Source organism: Schistocerca gregaria, chromosome 10, assembly GCF_023897955.1.
Source record: "Schistocerca gregaria isolate iqSchGreg1 chromosome 10, iqSchGreg1.2, whole genome shotgun sequence".
Taxonomy (NCBI): domain Eukaryota; kingdom Metazoa; phylum Arthropoda; class Insecta; order Orthoptera; family Acrididae; genus Schistocerca; species Schistocerca gregaria.
This window is the reverse complement of record NC_064929.1, coordinates 73,875,054-73,900,622: the sequence shown is the minus strand read 5'-3', so window position 1 is coordinate 73,900,622 and position 25,569 is coordinate 73,875,054. Positions and strand designations below refer to the sequence as shown.

Here is a 25,569-nt window from a genome sequence, read left to right as displayed (position 1 = left end):
ACTACCTACAGCTGTGCATGCCCAGCAGTTTGCAGAGTACAGACATAGGTGTAGATGTGCGTAGAACTGACCTACAAAGGTGAAGTATCTAAAAGATAATCCAAGTATTTGGAAAAACTGATGAGAAGATTGTATTTTCCACATCATACAATAAGGCATGTCATAAGTTGCTACTGTGAGAGTGTTTTTGGCTTTTAGTGTACTGAACCTAAAGGCCTACTTGTTGCTACAGTAGACTCTGAGGGGTTAAATAAAAACCACTGATTTTGCATGTGTCGTGTCTACTGGGTATGATTCCATGTTTTTCCTTTAGGCAGCAAATATTTTCAACTCCTCGAGTGAATCAAGTAATTTACCTTTTCCGACTCTATGCATAACTTGTAAAAATGCAAGATGGAATCATCTTACTCGTTCTTGTACCATTCCAGACATTAATATACATTTTTTTTCTTCTCAAAAGCGTGTACATTGTAGTCACACAAAAATAGCTGATTTTGTATTTGTGTCTTACCACATTTGATTCTTCTGGAAATACTTTGCATTTTATTTAAAGGAATATTCATGATTTATGATTCATACAAGACACACAGAGGCGAAATTTTCAGTCACCAAGTAACTGTTTGTTTCTAATTGGGTTAGTTCTTTTGAAACTCCTCATTCTCCTTTTCTCTGCAAATGTATTACATATTTAAAACTTCATATTTCAAAAGTTATTCATATTCAAAAATTTTATTTTCCAAATCTTCAAATGTTAAATAATAATTATCCCAAAATTCAGTAACATAGTTCTGTAGTTCAGATTTTTCTGATTTCAAAAATGCATATTTTCTCTACAATGTCTTCATCTTGAAAAATTTCACCTCCTCCAAAGTTTTTGGCAGGCTTTGAGAATCCCCATACAAACAGAAATCATATTCATGAAATAGTACCTATAGCGTTGCCTTTTTTCTGATCATATAGCTCATAGGTAAATAGGCTTGCTCTTTTGGCTGTTCTATATCTTCTAATTAAAGTATTTTCAAAAACTTTGATTTTTAATCTTAGTTGTGTGTATAAGCAGGAATGTCATACAGTGATAAAGTCAGTCAGTGGAGATGAGCAAGCTACACTAAGTAATTAAAACAAGGATATTTATATGTATTAGTCTGCACTAACAACTATTAGTCAGTTAGTTGGTGCTAAAACTATCAAAATATTAACTTATTTGTGATTTAGCCATCAAAAATGTACATTTAGTATCCAAATAGTGTGAATCTACAGGGTGGTCCATTGATCGTGACTGGGCCAAATATCTCACGAAATAAGCATCAAACAAAAAAACTACAAGGAACAAAACTCGTCTAGCTTGAAGGGGGAAACCAGATGGCGCTATGGTTGGCCCACTAGATGGCGCTGCCATAGGTCAAACGGTTATCAACAGCATTTAAAAAAGAATAGGAATCCTCATTTTTAATTACATATTCGTGTAGTACGTAAAGAAATATGAATGTTTTAGTTGGACCACTTTTTTTGCTTTGTGATAGATGGCGCTGTAATAGTCACAAATGTATAAGTACATGGTATCACATAACATTCCGTCAGTGCGGACGGTATTTGCTTCATGATACATTACCCGTGTTAAAATGGACCGTTTACCAATTGCGGAAAAGGTTGATATCGTGTTGATGTATGGCTAGTGTGATCAAAATGCCAAAAAGGCGTGTGCTATGTATGCTGCTCGGTATCCTGGACGACATCATCCAAGTGTCCAGACCGTTCGCCAGATAGTTACATTATTTAAGGAAACAGAAAGTGTTCAGCCACATGTGAAACATCAACCACAATCTGCAACAAATGATGATGCCTAAGTAGGTGTTTTAACTGCTGTCATGGCTAATCTGCACATCAGTAGCAGACAAATTGCGTGAGAATCGGGAATCTCAAAAATGTCAGTGTTGAGAATGCTACATTGACGTCGATTGCACATGTACCATATTTCTATGGACCAGGAATTGCATAGCAATGACTTTGAATGTCATGTACAGTTCTGCCACTGGGCACAAGAGAAATTACGGGCTGATGACAGATTTTTTGCATGCATTCTATTTAGTGACGAAGTGTCATTCACCAACAGCGGTAACGTAAACTGGCATAATATGCACTATTGGGCAATGGAAAATCTACTGTGGCTGTGACAAGTGGAACATCAGCGACCTCAGCTGGTTAATGTACGGTGCAGCATTATGGGAGGAAGGATAATTGGCCCCCATTTTATTGATGGCAATATAAATGGTGTAAAGTATGCTGATTTCCTACATAATGTTCTACCGATGTTACTGCAAGATGTTTCACTGCATGACAGAATGGCAATGTACTTCCAACATGATGGATGTCTGGCACATTGCTCGTGTGCAGTTGATGTGGTATTGGACAGCATATTTCATAACAGGTGGATTGGTAGTCAAAGCTCCATGCCGTGGCCCGCATGTTCACCAGATCTGACGTTCCCAGATTTCCTTCTGTGGGGGAAGTTGAAGGATATTTGCTATCGTTATCCACCGACAACACCTGATAACATGTGTCAGCACATTGTCAATGTATATGTGAACATTATGGAAGGCGAACTACTCGCTGTTGAGGGGAATGTCGTTACACGTATTGCCAAATGCATTGAGGTTGACGGACATCATTTTGAGCATTTATTGCATTAATGTGGTATTTGCAGGTAATCACACTGCAACAGCATGCTTTCTCACAAATGATAAGTTCACAAAGGTACATATATCACATTGGAACAACCGAAATAAAATGTTCAAATGTAACTACATTCTGTATTTTAATTTATAAAACCTACTTGTTACCACCTGTTCGTCTAAAATTGTGAGTCATAAGTTTTTGACTATTACAGTGCCATCTATCACAAAGCGAAAAAAGTGGTCCAACTAACACATTTCTATTTCTTTACGTACTACATGACTATGTAATAAAAAATGGGGGTTCCTATTTAAAAAAAATGCAGTTGATATCCGTTTGACCTATGGCAGTGCCATCTAGATGGGCCAACCATAGCTAGACAAGTTTCGTTCTTTGTAGTTTTTTTGCTTGATGCTTATTTCGTGAGATATTTGGCCCAGTCACTATCAATGGATAGAAGAAAAGAAACTGCACCATGATGGAATTATCTGAATGGGACATAAATTAGTAGATGTGATGTACATGTGCAGACAAGCAAATGATTATAGTATCAGAAAAAATGCATGATTTGATTAAAGCTTCACAAACTGAGGGAGTCAATAATATGTTGGTCCACCTCTGGCCCCGATGCAAGCAGTTACTTGGCTCGGCACTGATTAGCAGATTTGACAGATGTCCCTCCGTCGTCAATATCCTGAACTGGTTGTAGGGCCCTGTCCATAATATCCCACATGTTCTCAATTGGGAACAGATTCAGTGACCTTGCTGGCCATGGTAGGGTTTGAAAGTATGAAGACACGCAGTAGAAACTATTGCTATTGCAGTGTTACATGGCTTTATGCTTAATTACAGACTTACTATTTTATTGGTTGATTTGTTTTCACCACTGTTTCCATCCTTCTTTGTTGCTGAGTGATGTATCACTTTTCGTTCTGATGCCACAACTCTTCCTTTCCTATATCTTTACTTCTTTTTATCTATATAAATGATGAACTATTGGTTTTGCTGTTTAACAACTTTTTAATAACTGTGGAAGTATTACAGGCATCACGTCCCACCTAATGTGTCACCCACCTATACATTTTACATGAACCTTTTTAAGACTCGATCGATCTTTTTACAAAGAGAAAGCAGAATATCTCTTCCTTTGACGTTGTCCAACAACGACCTAGGAAGCTCGACGCCCTCGCGACCCAGGCTCTTCCGTGGCTCGCGGTAGTTTGCAGCATTCGTTTCATTCCTTGCCCACTTGCCGCTAAACTTTCGTGGTGATCGTTGGGCAATGTCTTCCACGTTATCTGCAACGTAAATAAACTTTCTTCCCACAGTATTTCTGAAAACCCAAAAACAAACTTAAAGAGCATAATAATAATAACTGTTCTTACAATCATTCGTATAAGTCTTGGTCGATTTAATGAGGGGTGGGACGGGCCTAAGCCTTGTGTCACCACACTATGTGTGCACGGACATTATCTTGCTAAAATGTACACCCAGGTTTGCTTTTCACGAAGGGCAACAAAACGGGGTACAGAATATCATCGACGAACCACTGCGCTGTAAGGGTGTTGTGGATGACAGCCAGAGAGGTCCCGCTATGAAAAGGAGTGACACCCCAGTCCATCACTCCTGGTTCTCATGTCTTATGTGGATGACACTCAGGGTGGTATCCCCTGCTGTTAGGGTTGTCTCCAGACGTGTCTTCACTGGGCAGTGGCACTCAGTTCAGTGTGGGAGTCATCACTGAAGACAATTATACTCCAGGCAATGAGATTTGAAGCTTGTCTTCCTGCTTGAAAAATCCTACTTTGGCCAGAAAGGTCACCAGATCTCTCCCCAGATGAGAACGTTTGGAGTATTGTGGGCAGGGCTCTCCAACCAACTATGGATTTTGATGAACTAATGTGCCAGTTTGAAAGAAAGTGGCACAATATCCTCAGGATGACATCCAACAACGCATCAATCTATGCCAAGCCGAATAACTGCTAGCATAAGACCCAGGTCCAGATAAACATGTTACTGAGTTGCACAATTTTAAAGCTTCTTCTCTTGAATAAATTATCCACTTTTTCTGAAAATGTAATAATTTGTTTGTCTGTCCATACACATTACTCTGGCTGATTTCTCTCCCAATCAGATAATTATTTTGTTGTGCACCATCTTTTTTTATCTTTCAGTGTTTTATACCAGCTGAGTTATATAGTGTATATGAATGTAAGTGTTCTTCTGCCCATATGCTTAGGTTATTGCTTGTGCCAAAAATGATCATGGGATAAGGATAATTAATTGTACATAAAAATTAGGAGATCAAAAACTAAGTACAGCAGTGTGGTTTACATTATTTGATGTATAGTCATAAGATGTTTCAACATTTGGAAGACATCTATAACTGAACAAGTTCACAGCTACCGAAGTCTTAATATCAGGCGAGAAAAGTTAAAAACTGTTAAACTATTCTGCAGGCCTTGGCTGTTGTGACCTATGTTTTTGATTTGGGTTCAGTTAAACCATCATTAATTAATCTGCTGGATGGAGATCTCTTCCAGGTAGTCTATTCGTCATGATATTCAACTTTTCACATGCAAGTCTGTCCTGAATTTTTTTTTTTTTAGGTTGGCAAGCCACCTTCCATTAGTCTCTCTGTCTTTTATTATCATGAAGGATCTGACACAGAACCTTCTTAGTCCATCTCCTATCATTTGGTGTCCATTTAAGTTCCATAACAGTCACCATCATACCCTCTACTTTTATCTTTCTTTTCTTCCTTGTGTTTGTTTTATTTTTATTTTTTGTATCCAACATAATATTAGCACATTACCATGATTATTTTACTTTCATAGCTTAGTACCAGGAGTGTAAACTTTATGTTGAAATACATATTGAGAATTTACTTCTGAATACCTTCATTAGTTTTTTCTAATAAATTCAAAGCCAATTTTACTCTCCTGTTTATTTCTTTAAGTCTGCATCTGGTTGGTGTTTTCTTTTGTTCTAAGTACATAAATTCGTCAACTGTTTCTACAGTTCTGTCATTAAACTTTTGTACCTTCCTGTTGGCAAATTGTTTGTACATTAGTTTGGTGTTATTGTAAATGATCTTCTGGCATACTGTCATATTTGGTTTGTTTGGTTCCCATGCCCTTTTGCATAAGTCATTCTAGATGTGAAGTGCTCAGAACAGTGTCATCTGCAAGTAGAAGGTCTTTCCAATAAGATCCATTTCTGCTCATTCATTCTTTCTTTGAACTTAATGATTTGAAGACCCGTTTTGAGGCTGCAAAAAACAATTTTGGTGAAGTGGACTCACCTTACATAACTTCATTCTCAATCCTGAACTTTTCACTATATCAGTGTAATCAGACTGAAACTGTAATCTTATCATACATATTCTCCAGCAAACAGACATAGTTGTGTTCTGTTTCTTGGTTCTCAGGTGCTGCCAGCACAGATTTTATTGTGAGACAGTCAAACACTTTCTCATAGTCTATAAATCCCAGTAGTAGTAGTTTAGCTGAGGATTGGTAGATGGTTCATTGACTAGATCCATCTCTATAAAGTCAGCTTTTTCTTTTCCCTTGTTTATGTCTAAAGATATTTCTAGAATATTAGTAAGGTATGTTTATATGTTTATAAAAATCACACACACACACACACACACACACACACACACACACACACACACACACACACACTTATCCATCCGCACATATACAGACACAGGCAGACATATCTGCCTGTGTCTGCCTGACATGTCTGCCTGTGTCTGGATATGTGCGGATGGATAAGAGTGCGTGTGTGTGTGTGTGTGTGTGTGTGTGTGTGTGTGTGTGTGTGTGTGTGTGTATGGGTGGGTGGGTGGGTGGGTGTGCGCGCGCGCACTAGTGTATACCTGTCCCTTTTTCCCCCCTAAGTCAAGTTTTTCCGCTCCCGAGATTGGAATGACTCCTTACCCTCTCCCTTAAAACCCACACATCCTTTTGTTTTTCCCTCTCCTTCCCTCTTTCCTGATGAAGCAACCGTGGGTTGCAAAAGCTTGATATTTGTGTGTTTGTTTGTTTTTTATTGTGTCTAGCTACCAGTACTTTCCCGTTTGGTAAGTCACAGCATTTTTTTTTCATATATTTTTCCCATGTGGAATGTTTTTTTCTATTATACCTCCTACATTTTACACCATATACCCATGTTTGTCAGAAAGTAACACAATTTCTTCTTTGCTTAGCATTCCATAACCAGGTGTCTTGCTTTTCTGACATGGAGCGTACAACATGCAGACCTCTGTTTCTAAAAAGGTATTTCATCTTTGTAGGACAGCTTTATAATACTCTGCAAACCACTGTGAATCGCACGGCAGAGCGTACTTACCATTACACCCTATTAGGGTTTCATCCTGTTCCAATTGCACATAGTGAAAGACTACTCAAATTCTCCTGTGCACCCAGCAATCTGCCCAATCTTGCCACTGTTATTCCTACAGAGGTGGTACATATAAGGAGTGTTCAAAAACAAAGGAGTCGGAGGTATAATTACAGAAACCAGTACCTGTATGTTAGAAGTATTGACCCTGGCTGTTGAAACACTTGTCCCACTGTGACACAAGGTGGTAAATGGCCGTCTCATAAAATTCCTGGGGCTGCGATGTTAACCAATTCCACACATACAGTTGGACACCGTCATCCAAGGTGCATCATTTGCCCCTCAGAGTCTTTTTAAGGGGACCAAAAATTCATTCCTTCTGGATCACTTCCCGCAGCACGGGACAACAGTGAATGCCCAGCATTACTCACAAACCTTGACAACCCTTCACCAAGTAATCAAATCAAAACAATCAGGCAATCTCAACCTTGAGGTCATTCTGCTCCATGACTATTCAAAGCCTCGTAAGGCCAACACAGTCATGGCACTCCTGCAGAAATTCAAATGGGTGGTTCTCGGCCACCCTCCATGCAGTCGGACCTCTCTCCCTGTGATTATGCCATTTTTTGGCTGTGCTATTTTTAACTTTATTCTCATTTTAAAAAACTTGAAAATGGATGACTGACATTTGTAACTGACCACTAATAATTTTTTGTGCAAGTCGGACTGTGTGTTACATAGTATATCTTGGGATTTGTTGGCCGTACTTCACCAGCTCTTGTCTCACTGAATGATTGGACAGATACAGCTCGAATGGAGGGTAACATCCATTCTTAATGCGCTATTTGTGCACAGACCATGGTCTAATTTAAAGTTTTATAACCCAAATTTATGTTCTCACACCTTCATTGGCTGAATTTTTGTATCCTCTTCACTACGTCTTGCTCTTGTAATAGGATGATACCATATCTAAGTTCCACTGATGAAAATAGCTTTTTTATCATGCTTTTAGGATGTGGTTCATCTGGAAAGTCAACTTTTATGAAGCAAGTGAGGATTATTGAAGAAGGTGGTTTAACTGAAGATGAACGGAAAACTTTTAAGCCAGTAATTTGCCAAAATGTTATCACATCTACTCAGATGCTGATTATGGGAATGCAGTTATATGAGCTTCAGTATGAGTCCAAAAAATCAGAGGTAAGGATACAAACTAAAGGTAACTTGTAATTATCACTCATGTTAAAATATATATATATTGTGTGTGTGTGTGTGTGTGTGTGTGTGTGTGTGTGTGTGTGTGTGTGCGTGTGTGCGTGTGTGTGTTAGTTAATTGCATGTAAGATCACACATAATTTCTGTCTCTTACTATTACATGGTATCAGTCACTTTGTTGACAATTACAGGCCAACCACTTACTTGACTGTCTATTACATTAATTTTATGTTAACTCTCTCACCGATGACATTGTAATTCTGTCAGAGACAGCAAAGGACTTGGAGGAGCAGTTGAACGGAATGGATAGTGTCTTGAAAGGAGGATATAAGATGAACATCAATAAAAGCAAAACGAGGATAATGGAATGTAGTTGAATGAAGTCGGGTGATGCTGAGGGAATTAGATTAGGAAATGAGACACTTAAAGTAGTAAAGGAGTTTTGCTATTTGGGGAGCAAAATAACTGAGGATGGTTGAAGTAGAGAGGATATAAAATGTTGACTGGCAATGGCAAGGAAAGTGTTTCTGAAGAAGAGAAATTTGTTAACATCGAGTATAGATTTAAGTGTCAGGAAGTCATTTCTGAAAGTATTTGTATGGAGTGTAGCCATGTATGGAAGTGAAACATGGATGATGAATAGTTTGGATAAGAAGAGAATAAAAGCTTTTGAAATGTGGTGCTACAGAAGAATGCTGAAGATTAGATGGATAGATCACATAACTAATGAGGAAGTATTGAATAGGATTGGGGAGAAGAGAAGTTTGTGGCACAACTTGACTAGAAGAAGGGATCGGTTGGTAGGGCACGTTCTGAGGCATCAAGGGATCACCAATTTAGTATTGGAGGGCAGCGTGGAGGGTAAAAATCGTAGAGGGAGACCAAGAGATGAATACACTAAGCAGATTCAGAAGGATGTAGGTTGCGGTAGGTACTGAGAGACGAAGAAGCTTGCACAGGGTAGAGTAGCATGGAGAGCTGCATCAAACCAGTCTCAGGACTGAAGACCACAACCACAACAACAACAACTCTCTCTCCCTCCCCCCACCACCTGCCCCCCCTCCCCCCCCCCTCTCTCTCTCTCTCTCTCTCTCTCTCTCTGCAAATATGATTTAGTTTGTATTTGAGGCCAATTTTATTTTTTGGAGGTGGAGGTTTTACACTACTTTGGACAGTCTCTCAAGCATCTCCGGTTCGACAAGAAACATTTAAAGCAAGCTTCCATTTATCCCACAAATAAAGATTCTTTCCAAGTCATCCTGCATACCTCTACAATCTCTCAATGACTAAACTTTCCTGCACACTACAACATTGTCAGCAGTCTCAGATCGCTGTCCACAATTCCCTAATGTTACCTCTGTCTCCCGCAAACATTTACCACCTGGGAGAACAGACTGTGTTTAATTACTCAAAACATTATTGAGCAGTCTCACGTCTGCGGAAATACTCTGCATACTCAGACCAGTTAATGAAACTAGAGTTATTGATATTTATATGCAGATTTTGCTTGCCCTAAAATCAGAGGAATCTTTTAACATTCAGACAGTAAGAGAAGCATACAGGGAAGCAAGCATTAAGATTTATTCTGTAATTTTCAAATCCCACTTCAGTAACCTAGTGCCAGCAATAAAATGATTCGAGGGATCCAAACGGCGTACGGTGCAATTCCTTTATTCAGAGGCAGTAGTGTGGTGCTGTTGACATATCAGTGTCTGTTAAAATAAGAAGTGGATAAAAATTGTGTTGGGTAACATTTTATTCCAGATCTCAGATCAATGACAGTGGATATAATGAAGAATCATTTGAATGATTATTCTTCTACAGACATTTCTGATGTGCAATAAAGATGAGACAGTGTTTTCTAACTTGCAAAATGTTTTGTCATGTAGAAGAAAGCATTTATTTAAGAGAAATTGCAAAAATATTTGGTAATATACTGTAGCAGGGATGACTAACATTGCTTCCATTGTTAACTACAATTCCAAAACCGCCTCTCTGGTGCCTTTATCTTTCCTAAAGCCAAATTGACTGTCTTCTAGCAGATACTCAATTTTCTTTTCCAGTTTTCTATTTACTATTCTTGTCAGCAACTTGAATGCATATGCCATTAACCTGATTGCGTGATAATTCTTGCACTTGTTGGCTCTTGCTATCTTTGGAATTGTGTGGATGATATTCTTCTGAAAGTCAGATGGTATATCAGCAGTTTTGTGGATTCTACACACCAATGTGAATAGCTGTTTTGTTGCTATTTCCCAACTGATTTTTGGGATTCTGATGGAATGTTATCTATCCCTTTTGTGTTATTTGCACCAAAGCCATCTAAAGCTATTTTAAATTCTGATTTTAATCGTGGATCCCCTATCTCCTCACTGCCAAATCCTGTTTCTTCTTCTATCATGTCATCAGGCAAGTCCTCTCTCTTGTAGAGACATTCGATGAACTCTTTCCACCTATCCACACTCTCTCCCACATTTAACAGTGGAATCCTAATTGCGCTCTTAATGTTACTACAGTTGCTTTAAATTTCACTGAAGGTGGTTTTGTCTTTCTGTTTGCTGGGTCAGTCTTCCGCCAATCTTCACATTTTTCGTGCAGGCACTTCACCTCAGCTTCGCTGCACATCCAATTTATTTTATTCCTAAATGACTTTTGTTTCTGTATTGCCAAATTTCCCTGCACATTATTGTCCTCCCTTCTTTCATTGGACAGTTGAAATGTTTCTTCTGTTACTCGCAGTTTCTTCATAGCTACCTTCCTTGTACCTAAATTTTTCTTTCCAACTTCTGTAATTGCCAATTTTCCTCTCCTACTGAGCTTTTATTATTGTAGCATCTCTAGCCTTAGAGAACTTCAAGCATATCTCTTCATTCCTTAGTACTTCCATACCCAACTTCTTTGCACCCAGATTCTTCCTGATTAGTTTCTTTAAATTTCAGAATACTCTTAATCATTACTAAATTGTGATCTGAGTCTATATCTGCTCCTGCTTGTGCCTTACCATCCAGCATCAGATTTTCAAATGCCTGCCTGACCATGGTGTAATCTAACAGCATTGTTCCCGTATCTCCTGGTGTTTTCCAAGTACACCTCCTCACTTGTGATTCTCGAGTGGAGTATTCACTATTACTAGCTGAAATTTATTGCAGAACCTAATTAGTCTTTCTCCTCTTTCATTCCTAGTACCATGCCCATATTCTCCTGTACTCCTTCCATTCACTCCATTCCAGTCCTCCATGACTATTAGATTTTCATCTCCCTTTATATAGTGAATTATCTGTTTATTAGCCCAATATATTTTCTTTCTCTCTTCATCCCCTGCTTGTGGCATTGAAATGTATACCTGCTTTATTGTTGATGGTGCTGGTTTGCTGTTGATTCTGAAGAGTTTGAAATTTTGGAAAGTAGGAGACGAGGTTCTGGCAGAAGTAAAGCTGTGAGGATGGGGCGTGAGTCGTACTTGGGTGGCTCAGATGGTAGAGCACTTGCCCCCGTGAAAGGTGAAGGTCCCAAGTTCGAATCTCAGTCCGGCACACAGTTTTAATCCACCAGGAAGTTTCATATCAGTGCACACTTCACTGCAGAGTGAGAATCTCATTCTGAGAACAACTGTATCACTGAACTGTTCACATTAACTCACTTTCTGCCCTACCTTCCTCTTCATAATGAATTCAACTCCCATTATAGTGTTTTCTGCTGCTATACTCTTCTGATGAGAAATCCTTGTCTCCTTTCCATTTTGCTTCACTGACTCTCGCTATGTCTAGACTGAGCTTCAATCTCTAGCTTCCCTACCAACTTCAGACTTCTGACATTCTGCATTTTGATTTGTAGAACATTACCTTTTCATTGGCTAATCAATTTTTGCTCACTGTCTCTTTCCCATTGGTAGTCCCTTCCCAGGGATCTGAATGGGGTACTAGTCTGGAATCTTTTGCCAAAGTAAAGATCATTGTGACACATTTTCCAATATGAGCCACGTGTCCTGTGCATATACATTACGTGTATTTAATGCAGTGGTTTCAATTGCTGTCTGCATCTTCATGCTTGATCAGTGCTGATTCTTCCAGAATTTAGGAGCAGTTCAAGACCCCAAGAGCAAGAAAGTGCCTGAACCTCTGTTGGCTCCTCCTTCCTCTTTGACAAGGCTGTTGGCAGAACGATGGTGACTTCTTCTGCGAAAAGTCTTTGGCCACCATAGCTCATAATTTTTATTCAAAATTTAAGCAGGGTTGAGGTTCAAATCCAGGACTGAGAACGTTTTCATTACTAGTGAAAGACACTCCACATAGATCATGGGTGCACGACTGCACCCTACATCCCTGCTACTGTGTTCAAGCCTTTGTCCTTTCCTACACTTTTTACTCCCCACACTTTACTTCATTATTAAATTAACATTCCTAGTACTTCAGGATGTACTCTATCAACGAATCCACTCCTCAACTCAGTGCAGTACCCATCGTTAGCTACTTCATATACCTATTTAAACTTCAGTATTCTTCTGTAACAAGCTTCTATTTTATTCTTAATGACATGGCCTACTATCTACATTTCACTTCCATATAAGGCTATACTTTAAACACAGATTGCCGACAGAGAAAATGCAGGACGTCCAATGAAGAAGTCTCTGATTTCAGAGAAGGTATCTTTATTGTGAAAGCTGTATGAATTTTATACAGAAGTTACATATAAGTTTCAAAATAGCTAAAAAAAAGTTGCTCAAAGACAGTACTGAATGCTGTGCAGCTCATAAAGAATCAGTGCACATAATTAAACTCATCTTCTGCAAGCAGTCTTTCCAATCACATCACAATTTTTTTTTGAAATGTCAGCCACTCACAAAATGGAGGTGGTATGAATTGACAGTGAAATTTTCCATCACATCTTGTTGTGTTTCAACGAAAATGGTTTCAGATGCCACAAAGATTACTGATTGAAGCTCATTCATCTCAGTGCGATGGTTCTGGTGGACAGTGCCTTTCAATGTGCCCCACAGTAACTAAAGTCTGTCTGGGGCTACAATTCTCTGCTAGATCACCAGCCTGTCTGTCACAATTTGGTGAATAGCCTGTGAATGGTTTTCACATTGGATCCTTTTGGAACATTAAGTGTTGTTTGACAACTGTGCCTTGTTGAAGTAGACCTGTGTTCTAATGTATGCCATTACAGTACCCTGAAAAACACTTTGTTCAATGGAAACTGATCACATTGAGCTGTGGTGTACTATTTATAGGCACTACCTATTGCGATTAAACTGTCAAGCAGGAAGTGCTATTATGGAAATTTTAAGTAAAGACGAAGATGTAATGTACAAAGATCGTGACGATGTCCTCCAGAGATGGGAAGAATATATAAAAGAGCTATATGACACAAATAGCAAACCAGAAACTCTCGAACTTGAATCACACAACAGTGTAAGTGATGACGAGAAAGGCCAGACCATCATAATAGAAGAAGTAAAGTCTGCCATAGCTGCAATGAAAAATGGCAAAGCGGTAGGTACAGATACAATACCGAGAGAAATACTAAAATGCTTGAACCACGATGGAATAAGAGAAATATTGAGGTTATGTAATAAAATATATGACAGTGGTGAATGGCCTGAGGACTTTCTGACAACAGTAGTGATTCTATTACTGAAAAAACAAGGAACCAAGAAATGCAGCAAGCACAGGACAATCAGCCTCATTTCACATGCAGCCAAAGTGATGTTAAGAATAATTAATAAAAGACTTGAAAAAGTAATGGAGGAGAATCTTGGTGAGGAGCAGTTTGGCTTTAGATGAAATACGGGCACCAGACATGCAATAGAGCTCCTACAAATCTCGGGGGAAAGGTTTATTGAAAAAGGAAGAGACCTATATATGTGCTTCATCGATCTAGAAAAGGCATTTGACAATGTGGTTTGGGACAAGCTGGCGACTATAATGAGGGAAAAGAGAGTGGACTGGAAAACCAGAAGACTTGTAAAATCATTATATCTTAATCAAAAAGTTTCATTTAAAGTGAGAGGAGAAACTATAGACTGGATCAGACTAGGAAAAGGAGTTAGACAAGGATGCTGTTTATCACCTACTCTTTTCAACCTCTACTTGGAAAATATGATTGACCAATGCTCATTAGATGACAAAGGAGTAGAAACTGGAGGAAGAAGAGTAGGGTGTTTGAGATTTGCTGATGACACAGTCCTTTTAGCCACAGGGGAAAAAGAATTACAGGATTTGGTGGACACCATTGCAACTAACAGAAAAAAATATGGAATGGAAATTAACACAAATAAAACAAAAGTATTTGCACTAGGAGGAAATAAGGAAACAAAAATTATGCTGAGTGGAGAAATACTAGAAGAGGTGCAAAATTTTAAGTATCTCGGAAGCAGGATAGGCACTGACTGGAAGTGCACCACAGAAATTAAAAAAGGATAGCCATGGCAAAAGAGGTGTTTTATAAGAAAAGGAGAATCTTCTGCAGCGGTCTGGACAGAGAACTCAGAAAGAGACTCATAAAATGTCTTGTATGGAGTGTTCTTCTATATGGCGCTGAAACGTGGACTATGAGGAAACAAGACAGAGAAAGGCTGGAGGCTTTTGAGATCTGGACATGGCAGAAAATGGAAAGAATATGTTGGATGGACAGAGTAAAAAATGAAGAGGTACTGAGAAGAGTGGGAGGTAAAAGACAGTTACTAGATGTAATAAAGAGAAGAAAAAGAAATTGGATTGGGCATATATTAAGAAAGAATGACGGACTGATAAAGACAGTTTTAGAAGATTATGTAGAAGGGAAAAGGAAGCAAGGAAGAAAGAGATTCTAGATACTGGATGACATGATGGATGGTACAAGATACAGCAGCCTTAAGAAGGAAGCAATGGATTGCAGAAAATAGAGAGGCAAAGGACCTGATAATATAGCAGATAACTGATGACAATGATATTGCGATTAAACTGTCCACAGTTAGCAGCTTTTTGAACTATTTTGAAACTTCTGTATAAGATTCTTAAAGCATTTACAATAAATGTACCATTTGTCACACTCATCTACTGATCTTAGTTTTCGAGATATTTAATTTTGAAAACAACGCTTATTCACTGCACACCCTGTACCTATTAAAATTAATTTGATTTAAAACATTTCTCTTTTTCACAAACAGTTTTCTTGCTAGTGCAAGTCTACATTTTACATCCTCTTTACTTTTGCATTTGTCAAAGATTATTCTGCTTGGGTACCAAACTTCATCTACCACCTTTACTATCTCATTTCCTAACCTAATTCCCCCAGTGTCACCTGATTTAAATCCACTGTCTGCAACTATCTTTATTTTAGTTTTGTTGATGTTCACTATATACCTTCTTTTCAGTGCTCTATCTGTTCCACTCAGCTAATGTTCCAAGTCGTGTGCCTTCGCTGAAAAAAAGTAACAGTGTCATCAATGCAGTTTCAATTACTGTTTGCTCAATTTGAGCAGTTAATAAAATGATTGATGGATTGCTTGACTGATGTGGGTTACCGGACTAAATGGCGGGCTCACCAGTCCACGATTCAAAAGTTACAATCATAAGATACAGGCATCTGCGACAAGTGGGCAGAACTAATTACAGGGATCAAACCATAAATCAAGGAAGATAAAAACACACACAGTAGAAGGCATAAAATGAGAGGCCAAATCTGAGAACTGGAAAAATACAGGGATAAAAGAAAGGTCTTTGCATAGGAGGGTGGTCATGTGTCCCAGATTCAGAAAACACAAAGAGAGGCCCCAATGACAACCACCCTCTCCCTGCTCCAGGGGGAAAGTAAAACCTTGGAACTGAAAATAAAAACCACTTTCACAAAGGAAACTGAGGAACAGTTCAACTGTCGGTGAATTGTACGCTAAACTTAAAGACGAGGAATCTAGAAGGCTATACTCAGTATGGAGGGCCAAAAGAAGAGGACATTCCACCAACATATGTGCTACGCAAGAGAAAGCAACGGGCAAGCATAGTATGTCCCGATGTGTAGACAGCTTAAGACAGTAGACTTCTTCCGAGAGGAGCGGAAGGAAGTGCGCCAAACTTGCAGTAGTCTCCTTGCGGATTTTATTAATGAGAGCAGTAGTCCACCAGACAACATTCCACTTTTGGGCAGAGAGATTTGATGTGTATCCACATATATGTACCTAGAATCAGGAGAAGGAATTGGAGGGGAGGGGAGGGGGGGGAGGTATTGTATTGTATGGAAGTGAGGACCTACAGACAATGGAAAGGCTTCGTCTCCACTGTAGCCCTCAGTGGTTCACAGCCCCACAACAGGCTACAGCAGTCCACTCACCCAACCGCTGCCCCACACCGAACCCAGGGTTATTGTGCCATTTGGCCCCAAGTGGACTCTCACCAGACGAGTGTAACCCCAATGTTTGCATGGTAGAGTAATTATGGTGTACATGTACGTGGAGAAAGTGTTTGCACAGCAGTTGCCGACATAGTGTAACTGAGCCCATGCAAATAACAAACTGTTGTGAAAATACACCTGACCTTTTAGCAACAAATAATCCTGAGCTAACAGCAACATCAAAACAGATACAGTGATTAGTGAATAAACAAAAAATATACCAATTCAAAAAATCAGATAAAAATTCACTTGATGCCTTCCTGGGAGACAATCTCCACTCCTTACAAATTAACAGCATACGTGTAGAGCAGATGCGGCATTGTTAGGAGGATTTTTTTAACCGGTTTCTGACACTGCATGCTGGTGGTGTGCTTGAGACTTTTAACTATTATAAGCAAAAGGGCATCATAGATGCCCAGTTTCATACTTATATTTTACAAAGCTAACTTATTAATCATGAATTTGAGACTCCCTTTTCATATTACCTAATTACAAATACCATTTCATTTGTTTTGAAGTACTTATTAATGGGATGATTTGTAAACAGCTTTGTCACAGATAATAACCATCACCATTGCACTCTGTCTTCTGCACAAGCTGATTTTCTACACAAATATACTTTCTGAAATGACAAAAACATATGTCACTGTCACCTTCAATCATGGTTATAATTTCACATCATTCAGTTCATTTTTAAAGATGTTGTCTCTTCATTTCCACAACAGCCATTATCTCAGTGACTACATTTATTCCAAATACTGTCATTATTTAAAACTATAAAATTCTTAAAGTTTTGCATGGGTCCCCTAGTTTCATATATGATGGTTGGTTGGTTGATTTGAGGGAAGGAACCAAACAATGAGGTCATTGGTCACATCGGAATAGGGAAGGGTGGGGAAGGAAGTCAGCCATGCCCTTTCAAAGGAACAGTTCCGGCATTTGCCTAAAGTGATTTAGGGAAATAATGGAAAACCTAAATCAGGATGGCTGGATGCCTGTTTGAACCCTTGTTCTCCCAAATGCGAGTCTAGAATGCTAACCACTGTGCCACAATGCTCTCTTTTATATATGAGACTTGTGGTCTATCAAACCAGGAAACAACCTCAGATTGGCCTAATCTACAACACATGCATGGTCCACAAGATTTTGGATACACTCTCATCCTATTATGCTATCAGTTTCTGTTGGTCATTTTATTAAATTTTTTTATTTCCTTAACATTAATAATTTCCACTTTCCTATAAAAGTAATGAAAGAAAAAAGACCTTTATAAATATTATGCAAAAACTAATTACATTTACAGTTTGATCTTAACTCAACCCTCACAAGCACAGTAGTCTCACAGTAAGAAGCCCAGAGATGAAAAATAATTTCATTGTTAATTTTATTGCATTCAAAAAATTTTTAGGAAATTTTTTTATACAAACATCAATTTTACTATCTGTAAATGCAATAACTAGAACTTTAGTAAGAAAAAGAATTGACCTTCAAACAGTTAAGAGCGACTATGCCAGTGGCATAGAGGGGCGAGACGATATACAAAACATGAGGTAGGGCCCATGCTCTGTAGCTTAGGTTGCTTTTGTAGGCCGATTTCAGGTTGTTTCCTGCCTTGATAGACTACAAGTGTCCTGAGTTAAACTATTCATCTTGATTTCCACTACACCATTGTGGAATGTTGTAAACAGTTTCTATTTAAACCCTGTATACTAGGAACAAATTGTGAGTAGTGAAAACTACTCAGTGTGATTATAGGAATTACATATTGAATTGAATTGAATTGAATTTTATTTGATCCTGTAAGATTACATTGTGTACAGTAAATGAACGTGTAATATAGGACATGTCAAAGTGTTAACATTTCTTATCACTTATTTTTCTACACCTTTAGCTTACATTTTTACCTTACTGATAATGAGTAACAGTATATACAAATTTAATGGCATAAGTATTCTGCAACACTGTAAAACTCTTTTTCAATGAGATAGTCTTTAAGTTTCTTTGGAAAGTCATTGTGAAGTACACTATCTTTCAGGGTTTTGGGCAGACTTCTTAGTAGTCTGATTCCAAAGTACTGGGGTCCTTTTTCTAGCATTGCCAGTCGGTGGGGTATGCTCCGTACTTCGTTCTTCTTTCTTGTATTGTGGGTGTGTACACTAGCATTTGCAATCCAGCCCTCACTACCTTTTGTGATGTACATTATTGTTTTGTATATATACAACGATGAAACAGTTTCTGCATGTTTCAGAGGTTTTTCTTCTTAAAATGGTCCTAATTGCTTTTTTTTGTAATGTGAACACTCGTTTTGTCTCTTGTTTGTTTGAGTTTCCCCACACAGTCACTCCATACTGCAAGTATGGTTCGAAAAGTCCATGATACACTGTACACAGAAGGTTCTTGTCTGAATACTGTGACAGCTGCATCATTAAGAATATGACAGAGCTCAGTTTCTTACAGACATTATTAATATGTTTTTTCCATTTCAGTTCATTATCCACAAGAATACCTAAGAATCTAGCAGATCCTACTTCTTCCAGTCTTGTTCCATCAACCTCTAAATCCATGTCTACAGCCTTTTCCTTGTTTTTAAACACTGCATACATAGTCTTTTTTAGATTTATAACCAGTTCATTTTCCAACAGCCATTGAGCTGTGACATTTGCGAATATGTATGCTCTTCTCTCAAGCTGTTCCATATTTTGGTCACTATTTAGTATTGTCATGTCATCAGCATACAATATTTTATTTTCTTCCTCCTCAACACCTGTATCATTAACAAATACATTAAATAACAATGGCCCCATTACCGAACCCTGCAGCACTCCATATTTGATGGATTTGGTTTCTGATTGGTACGAGTTTCCTAATGATACATACTGCTTGCGGTTGCACAAGTATGATTTTATCCATTCACCTGGTTGCCCCCGAATGCCATTTTTGTATCAGCATTTCATGGTCAATGGAGTCAAATGCCTTTGAAAGATCCAGAAACATTGCAGAGACAACCTTTTTCTCATCCAAGGACTGTAAAATGTATTCTGTTAGATTGACAATTGCTGATTCTGTAGATTTACCCTTTCTGAAACCATGTTGTGTGGGCATGAGAATGTTATGTTTGTCCAAATAGTTAACTAATCTGGTATACATAAGCATTTCTAGGATTTTTGAGAAACCTGATATCAGTGAAACTGGTCTGTAGTTGTTGGGATCATCCCTACACCCTTTCTTGTACACTGGCACTACCTTCGTTATCTTCAGTTTTTCAGGAATAATTGCATATCTGAAAGAACAGTTGGCTATGTTCTTCAGCGGTGTTATTATCTCCTCACATACCAGCTTTATTACATGATTTGATATTTCATCATCACCAGCTGATTTCTTGGACTTCAGTTTCTGTATAGTTTTCCGTAATTCATCTTCTGTGACTGGTCTTAAGAACATAGTACTGCATGATCTTTTTGGTACCTTAATATCCTTCTGTTTTGACTATTTCTTTCCAATTTTAGGTTTTCTACTACACTGATATAGTTATTATTCAGTATGTTTGCTATTTCCATACCATCTGTGACCACTGTGTTGTCTATTTTAATTGACCTAATACCTTCTTCTTTGTTTGACCCATCTTTTTTCTTTCTTTCAGCATTGATTGCATTCCAAGTTGCCTTTGTCTTGTTTTTTGAGTTCGCTATAGTGGTGTCAATTGCTCTTAATTTCGCTTCTCTTATTGTTTTTCTATACTTCTTTTTTAACATTTTATAGTTCTCAGCTTCGCCCATCCGTCTCATGTCCTGAAGCTTCCTTCGCTGTTCTAGTATTTCACTGGTAATCCACTGTGTTTGATCTTGCTGCCTTTCTTGTCTCTTTACTTTGGGAAATGCTACATTAAAATGGTACTTAATTGTTGAAATAAATGCATCATATTTTTCATTTACACTCTGGGCCTGTAGGGCTTCACTCCAGGTTTCCTTACTTAACATTGTTCTAAAGATGTTGATATTTTGTTCACTGATTATCCTAATTTCTTTGGTTTTTTGTTTTGGTTCTGATACTGAGTCATTACTTCTGCAAAAGTTGATTAGTTGTCCATGATGATCAGATATTTCTGTCTGAACTACATGTGACTCATAGTTACACATATTAGTAATTATGTTGTCAATAATTGTTTCACTTTGTGAAGTCACTCTTGTTGGTGCAGTTATTGTCACTTTCGTGTTATGCTGCATTAACAATTCTTCAAAATCCTGTCTTATTTTTGTGTCTTTTCCCATGTCAATGTTGAAGTCTCCTATATAAAGATTTCTCTTCATGTTCATTCTCAATAAGCTAGCAATTTTTTTAGAAAGATGCTAATATTGCCACATGGTGAACTGTACACACAAAACACACTAAAATCCTCTGCCACTATACCAGTAACTTCAAAGTCTTTTTCTCTAGCTATGGGAAATGTAGCAGCTTCACTGTTTACATTCTTTGATAGAGTACCTGTTTTAATATATATACAAACGCCACCACACTTATATTTAGATCTGCTGAAGTAACTAGCTAGTTTGTAGTCCTTTATTGCCACATTATGTATTTTACTTTCAGTTAGTCCATGTTCACTTATGCATAATATATCTGCTATTACTCCACTCAGGAGTACTTCTGCTTCTAATTTTTTGTTACCAAAATATTGAATATTTTGATGAAGTACTTTTATGTAATTTTTATTTTGTTGGTTTACATGTTGTGAGCTGTATTCTGGGGCAAATTCTTTAGTATCATCTTTTTTTGTATGGTGCTTATATTTTTCTTTTCCAGTTGGAGTGTATGATTTTTCACCCCCTTCCGGCCATATTAGTTTCCCTTGCATATAATGATTTTGCAGACATCTGCAAACATTCTGCTGAATGTTACAGACCCCAGTCTATTTAAATGCAAGCCATCCTTCGCTAGTGAGGTTTCACATAGGAATTTATTTGGGTCTATAAAAATTGCCCCAAGGCGATCACATTGCTCTTTAAGAGTACAGTTTATTTTGTCGATATATTTTTCACTCACTGACCTTCTGTTTATGATTCCCCTAAGTATCAGACGAGATCCTGCATACATGTTTCTTGCAGAACGGATCATGTTCCTTGTTTCGCTTGCCATTTCTTCCTCACTGCTGCTCCTTAAAGAATTCGTTCCAACATGTATAAACACCCCATTATAGTTATGTCTGGTTTCAGAATCTAGTTCTGTAGTATCTTGTCTTGCATTTACCATATTTTTAAAATGTTTAGCGAGTTGATGCGTTCTAATACCAGGTCGTACGTCAATCTTGCAATTGGGGACAGCTATATTCTTCAGCAGCGAATCGCCAATTATTAAAAAGTCATTTTCCTTTTGTTGCGTATCTGTCGCCTTGTATTTCCTTTTGCTGTATGTCACCTCCTTCCATTTATATTTATCTTCCGGTTTTTGGCTTACTGAGTTTAGCGAGACATCAATGAGAACACTCGAAATGTTGTTTTTAAAGTATGATCGGTCATTCGTATTTTCGCGATCTTCTTGCTTTTCCATTTGATGGCTTTTACACACACAGCACTTCTTTTCTTGTATTAATGTATCGTTTTCTTTCTTGATGGTCGAAATGATGTCACTTCGTAGTAACTTTATAATTTCATTTTTTGTATCAACTGCACTTACAAGATCGGCCGTTTCGTCACGTAAACAACCATGACATGTCCACGGAAAATCATTGCTGACGAACTTTAGATTTACTTTCGCGCACTTTTCGTGTAACCAGAAGTTGCATTTGATACACAGAATACCCTTCATCACACGCTTTTTACATTCTCTACACGAAGAACTGTTCATTTTTTGCCTTTTTAACGAGAGAGAAGCGTCACTACACTTTCCTATCAGCGCCATATAGATTACTTGTCACACAAAATCTGTAATGGAATAACAATAACAATATGTAGTAGTAAATAAAATAGAAAGAAACTTCCACATGGGAAAAACATATTAAAAACAAAGATGGGAAAGCGCCGGTAGATAGGCACAATGAATAAAACACACAAACATGTATTGATGGATGTGTGTGTGTGTGTGTGTGTGTGTGTGTGTGCGCGCGCGCGCGCGCGCGCGAGTATATACCTATCCTTTTTTCCCCCTAAGGTAAGTCTTTCCGCTCCCAGGATTGGAATGACTGCTTACCCTCTCCCTTAAAACCCATATCCTTTCATCTTTCCTTTTCCTTTCCTCTTTCCTGACGAAGCAGCCGCCGGTTGCGAAAGCTCGAAATTCTGTGTGTGTGTTTGTGTGTTTTATTCATTGTGCCTATCTACCGGCGCTTTCCCGCTTGGTAAGTCTTGGAATCTTTGTTTACAATATGTAGTAGGATAGACTGCAATTTATCACATAGAGGGGAAGTAGGAGATGTAGTGTTTTGGGATACTTGTAAACATCCCAACATACCATTGGAAAGCTGTCAACAAGAGATGCTTGTGAGTAAGTTGAATAAGGATAAATGTAGTGGGAAAGGGAAATTGTGTGTATTCATTTCTCATATGCAGTGAATGTGGAGCAGTGGTGGAGCTGGCGAGAAGAGGACAGGTAAAAATGGTATAACAACCACCGGTTGTCCGGGAGTTAGTTGTGCCGTGGTGCAGCAAGTGCATGCATCTGAGAGCCGTGGAGTAAACGACGCACCAACAAGGGCATAATCAACAATTGAAGAGTGGTAGTTGTTAATTTGTGTTTTTCTCTCAGGTCCTACAGTATGCAGATATGGATGTTTCGAATGTACTCAAGAAAGTGGTATTACTGTAGCAATCGTTAGTTGTGTTTTTAAAAGTAATAGTAAAAATGTTGGGCAAAATATACCCCTGTTTGTGAGAAGTGTGGCTATTTATTTAGTAGTGCAGTAGCGAGAACTTGCTGAAGCATTCCTGGAGTCTTCACTGAAGTTGGATCGATAGAAAGGTGGCACAGAAGGATCCAAACTACAAAAAAACTACTCTGAGAAGAGAGGATAAAGGTAGTACTACTTTCATCTGGCAATGTATTGGAGTTGGCAAAATATTGCCCTGTTATACCGGCCAGGAACACAAGTTCCTGCTAGTTCTTACAAAATAAACAACAGCAGGAAAAGAAGGAAAAATACACCCCACAGACAGTGAGCCACACAGCACCCTCCCCCCCCCCCCCCCCCCACACACACACAGACACATAATTCTTAAAAAGGTCTCTGTAACATGTATGTTAATCAATTTTCTTATCGTCCATGTTTGCCAAATAGAAACTTCATTAACTTTAATTGGACAAGACAAAGGGGAGTGAGTGTATCTTTGCCCTCGGAATAATGACCATTTTCTTTTTGAAAAGTTTTTCACCTTATCTTGCTTGTCTTATCATACCAAAAATATTCACAGGAATGTGCAAAAATGATCATGGAACTGGAAGTGAGGGAGGTGACAGAGCTAAATGCCACTGTGTTGGCAGCTGTGAAACAATTGTGGAGGGATAGCGGTATACAGGCCTGCTACAAACGCCGTGACGAGTTGTACCTTTTGGATTCTACAAAATAGTAAGTGATTATTCATCATACACTGATGAGTATGCACAGTGTATGAGGGGTTTTCAATAAGCAATGCAACACTTTTTTTTCCTGAGGGCAGGTTGATGTTATTGAGGATTCTAATACACCACATTAATTCTCAACCTTTTGGCCACAGAACCCTATTTTTGAGCATAATCTCTGTTCAATGCAATAGCCTTATGCCACTTTACTGGGAGGGGCTGTATGCCCACATTGTACCACTCTACCGTTTGACATTGGAGCCAACATCGTACTGCATCAATAACCTCCACCTCATCGAAGTACTGCTTCCCGTGGAGTACATCCTTCATTGTGCCTAACAGATGGAAGTATAAAGGTGTGAGATCCGGGCTGTAATGTGAATGAGGAAGAACGCTCCAGTGGAGTTTTGTGAGATCCTCTCTGGTGCACATACTTGTGTGAGACCTTGCATTGTTGTTGAGGAGAAGAAATTCATTTGCATTTTTGTGGAAACCAACATGCTGAAGTCATTTGTTCAGTTTTCTGAGGGTAGAACAATACACTTCAGAGTTGATAGTTGCACTATGATGAAAGACATCAAGCAGAATAACCCCTTTAGGGTCCTAGAAGACCATTACCATGACTAATGGCAGAGCGTGCAGCTTTGAACTTTTCTTCTAAGGATGGATAATGTGGTGCCACTCCATAGACTGCTGTTTTGTATCAAGTTTGGAGGGATGAACCAATGTTTTGCCACCTGTGATGATGTTCGTCAAAACATGCACACACGGATTGTCCTTTGTTGCTCTTTATGCTTTCTATTAAGTGGCGAGAAACCCAGAGTGTACAAACCTTTGAGAGTACCACAACTGATGGATGAGTTTATCAGCACAACCAGTGAAGACATCCAGTCGAGCAGTGATGAGTTTGAGTGATCACCTTGAATGAGAGTGTCTACATGTTCCAAATGGCTGGCACACGGTAGATCAGACAGGTTTGCGTGACCTCATTGTGTTGATGACTCATGCCTCAGCCAATGACTGTCTCTGTAAACATTCTAGAAGTGCCAATTAATATCTGTGATGCTTTGGTTTGCTGCCAAAAGAAACACAATGACAGCTCCCTGCTTGGAACACGCTTCTGTTACAGACGCCATTTTGGAGGATATGCATAGTGCCACCACCTACTTGAACTTCATGAAACTGTGGGGGCTGAAGCAGGAATATTCCTTGATGTCCCACAACGAATTCCACATTTTTCAACTGAAATTGGCTGAGAAAAAAAAAGTGTTGCATTACTTATCGAATGCCCCTCGTATAACATAAATTTGTGGTTGAACAATATGTTTAAATGTTTTATAATGAAATATCAGAGGTCTTTCTAGAACTTGGACTAAAACCAGTAGTCACAGGTACATCACATGGTCAAGTATGTTG

General features: G+C 38.6%; 1 protein-coding gene across 1 annotated transcript in view; it reads left to right on the top strand.

The window, feature by feature from the left end:
- Positions 1–25,569, top strand: part of LOC126293278 (guanine nucleotide-binding protein subunit alpha-14-like) — a 157,283-nt gene that overhangs the window by 73,885 nt on the left and 57,829 nt on the right. The window contains exons 2-3 of the mRNA XM_049986401.1: positions 8,036–8,220; positions 24,006–24,160. Coding sequence (XP_049842358.1) covers positions 8,036–8,220; positions 24,006–24,160 — 340 coding nt within the window. The remainder of the gene's footprint in view (positions 1–8,035; positions 8,221–24,005; positions 24,161–25,569) is intronic.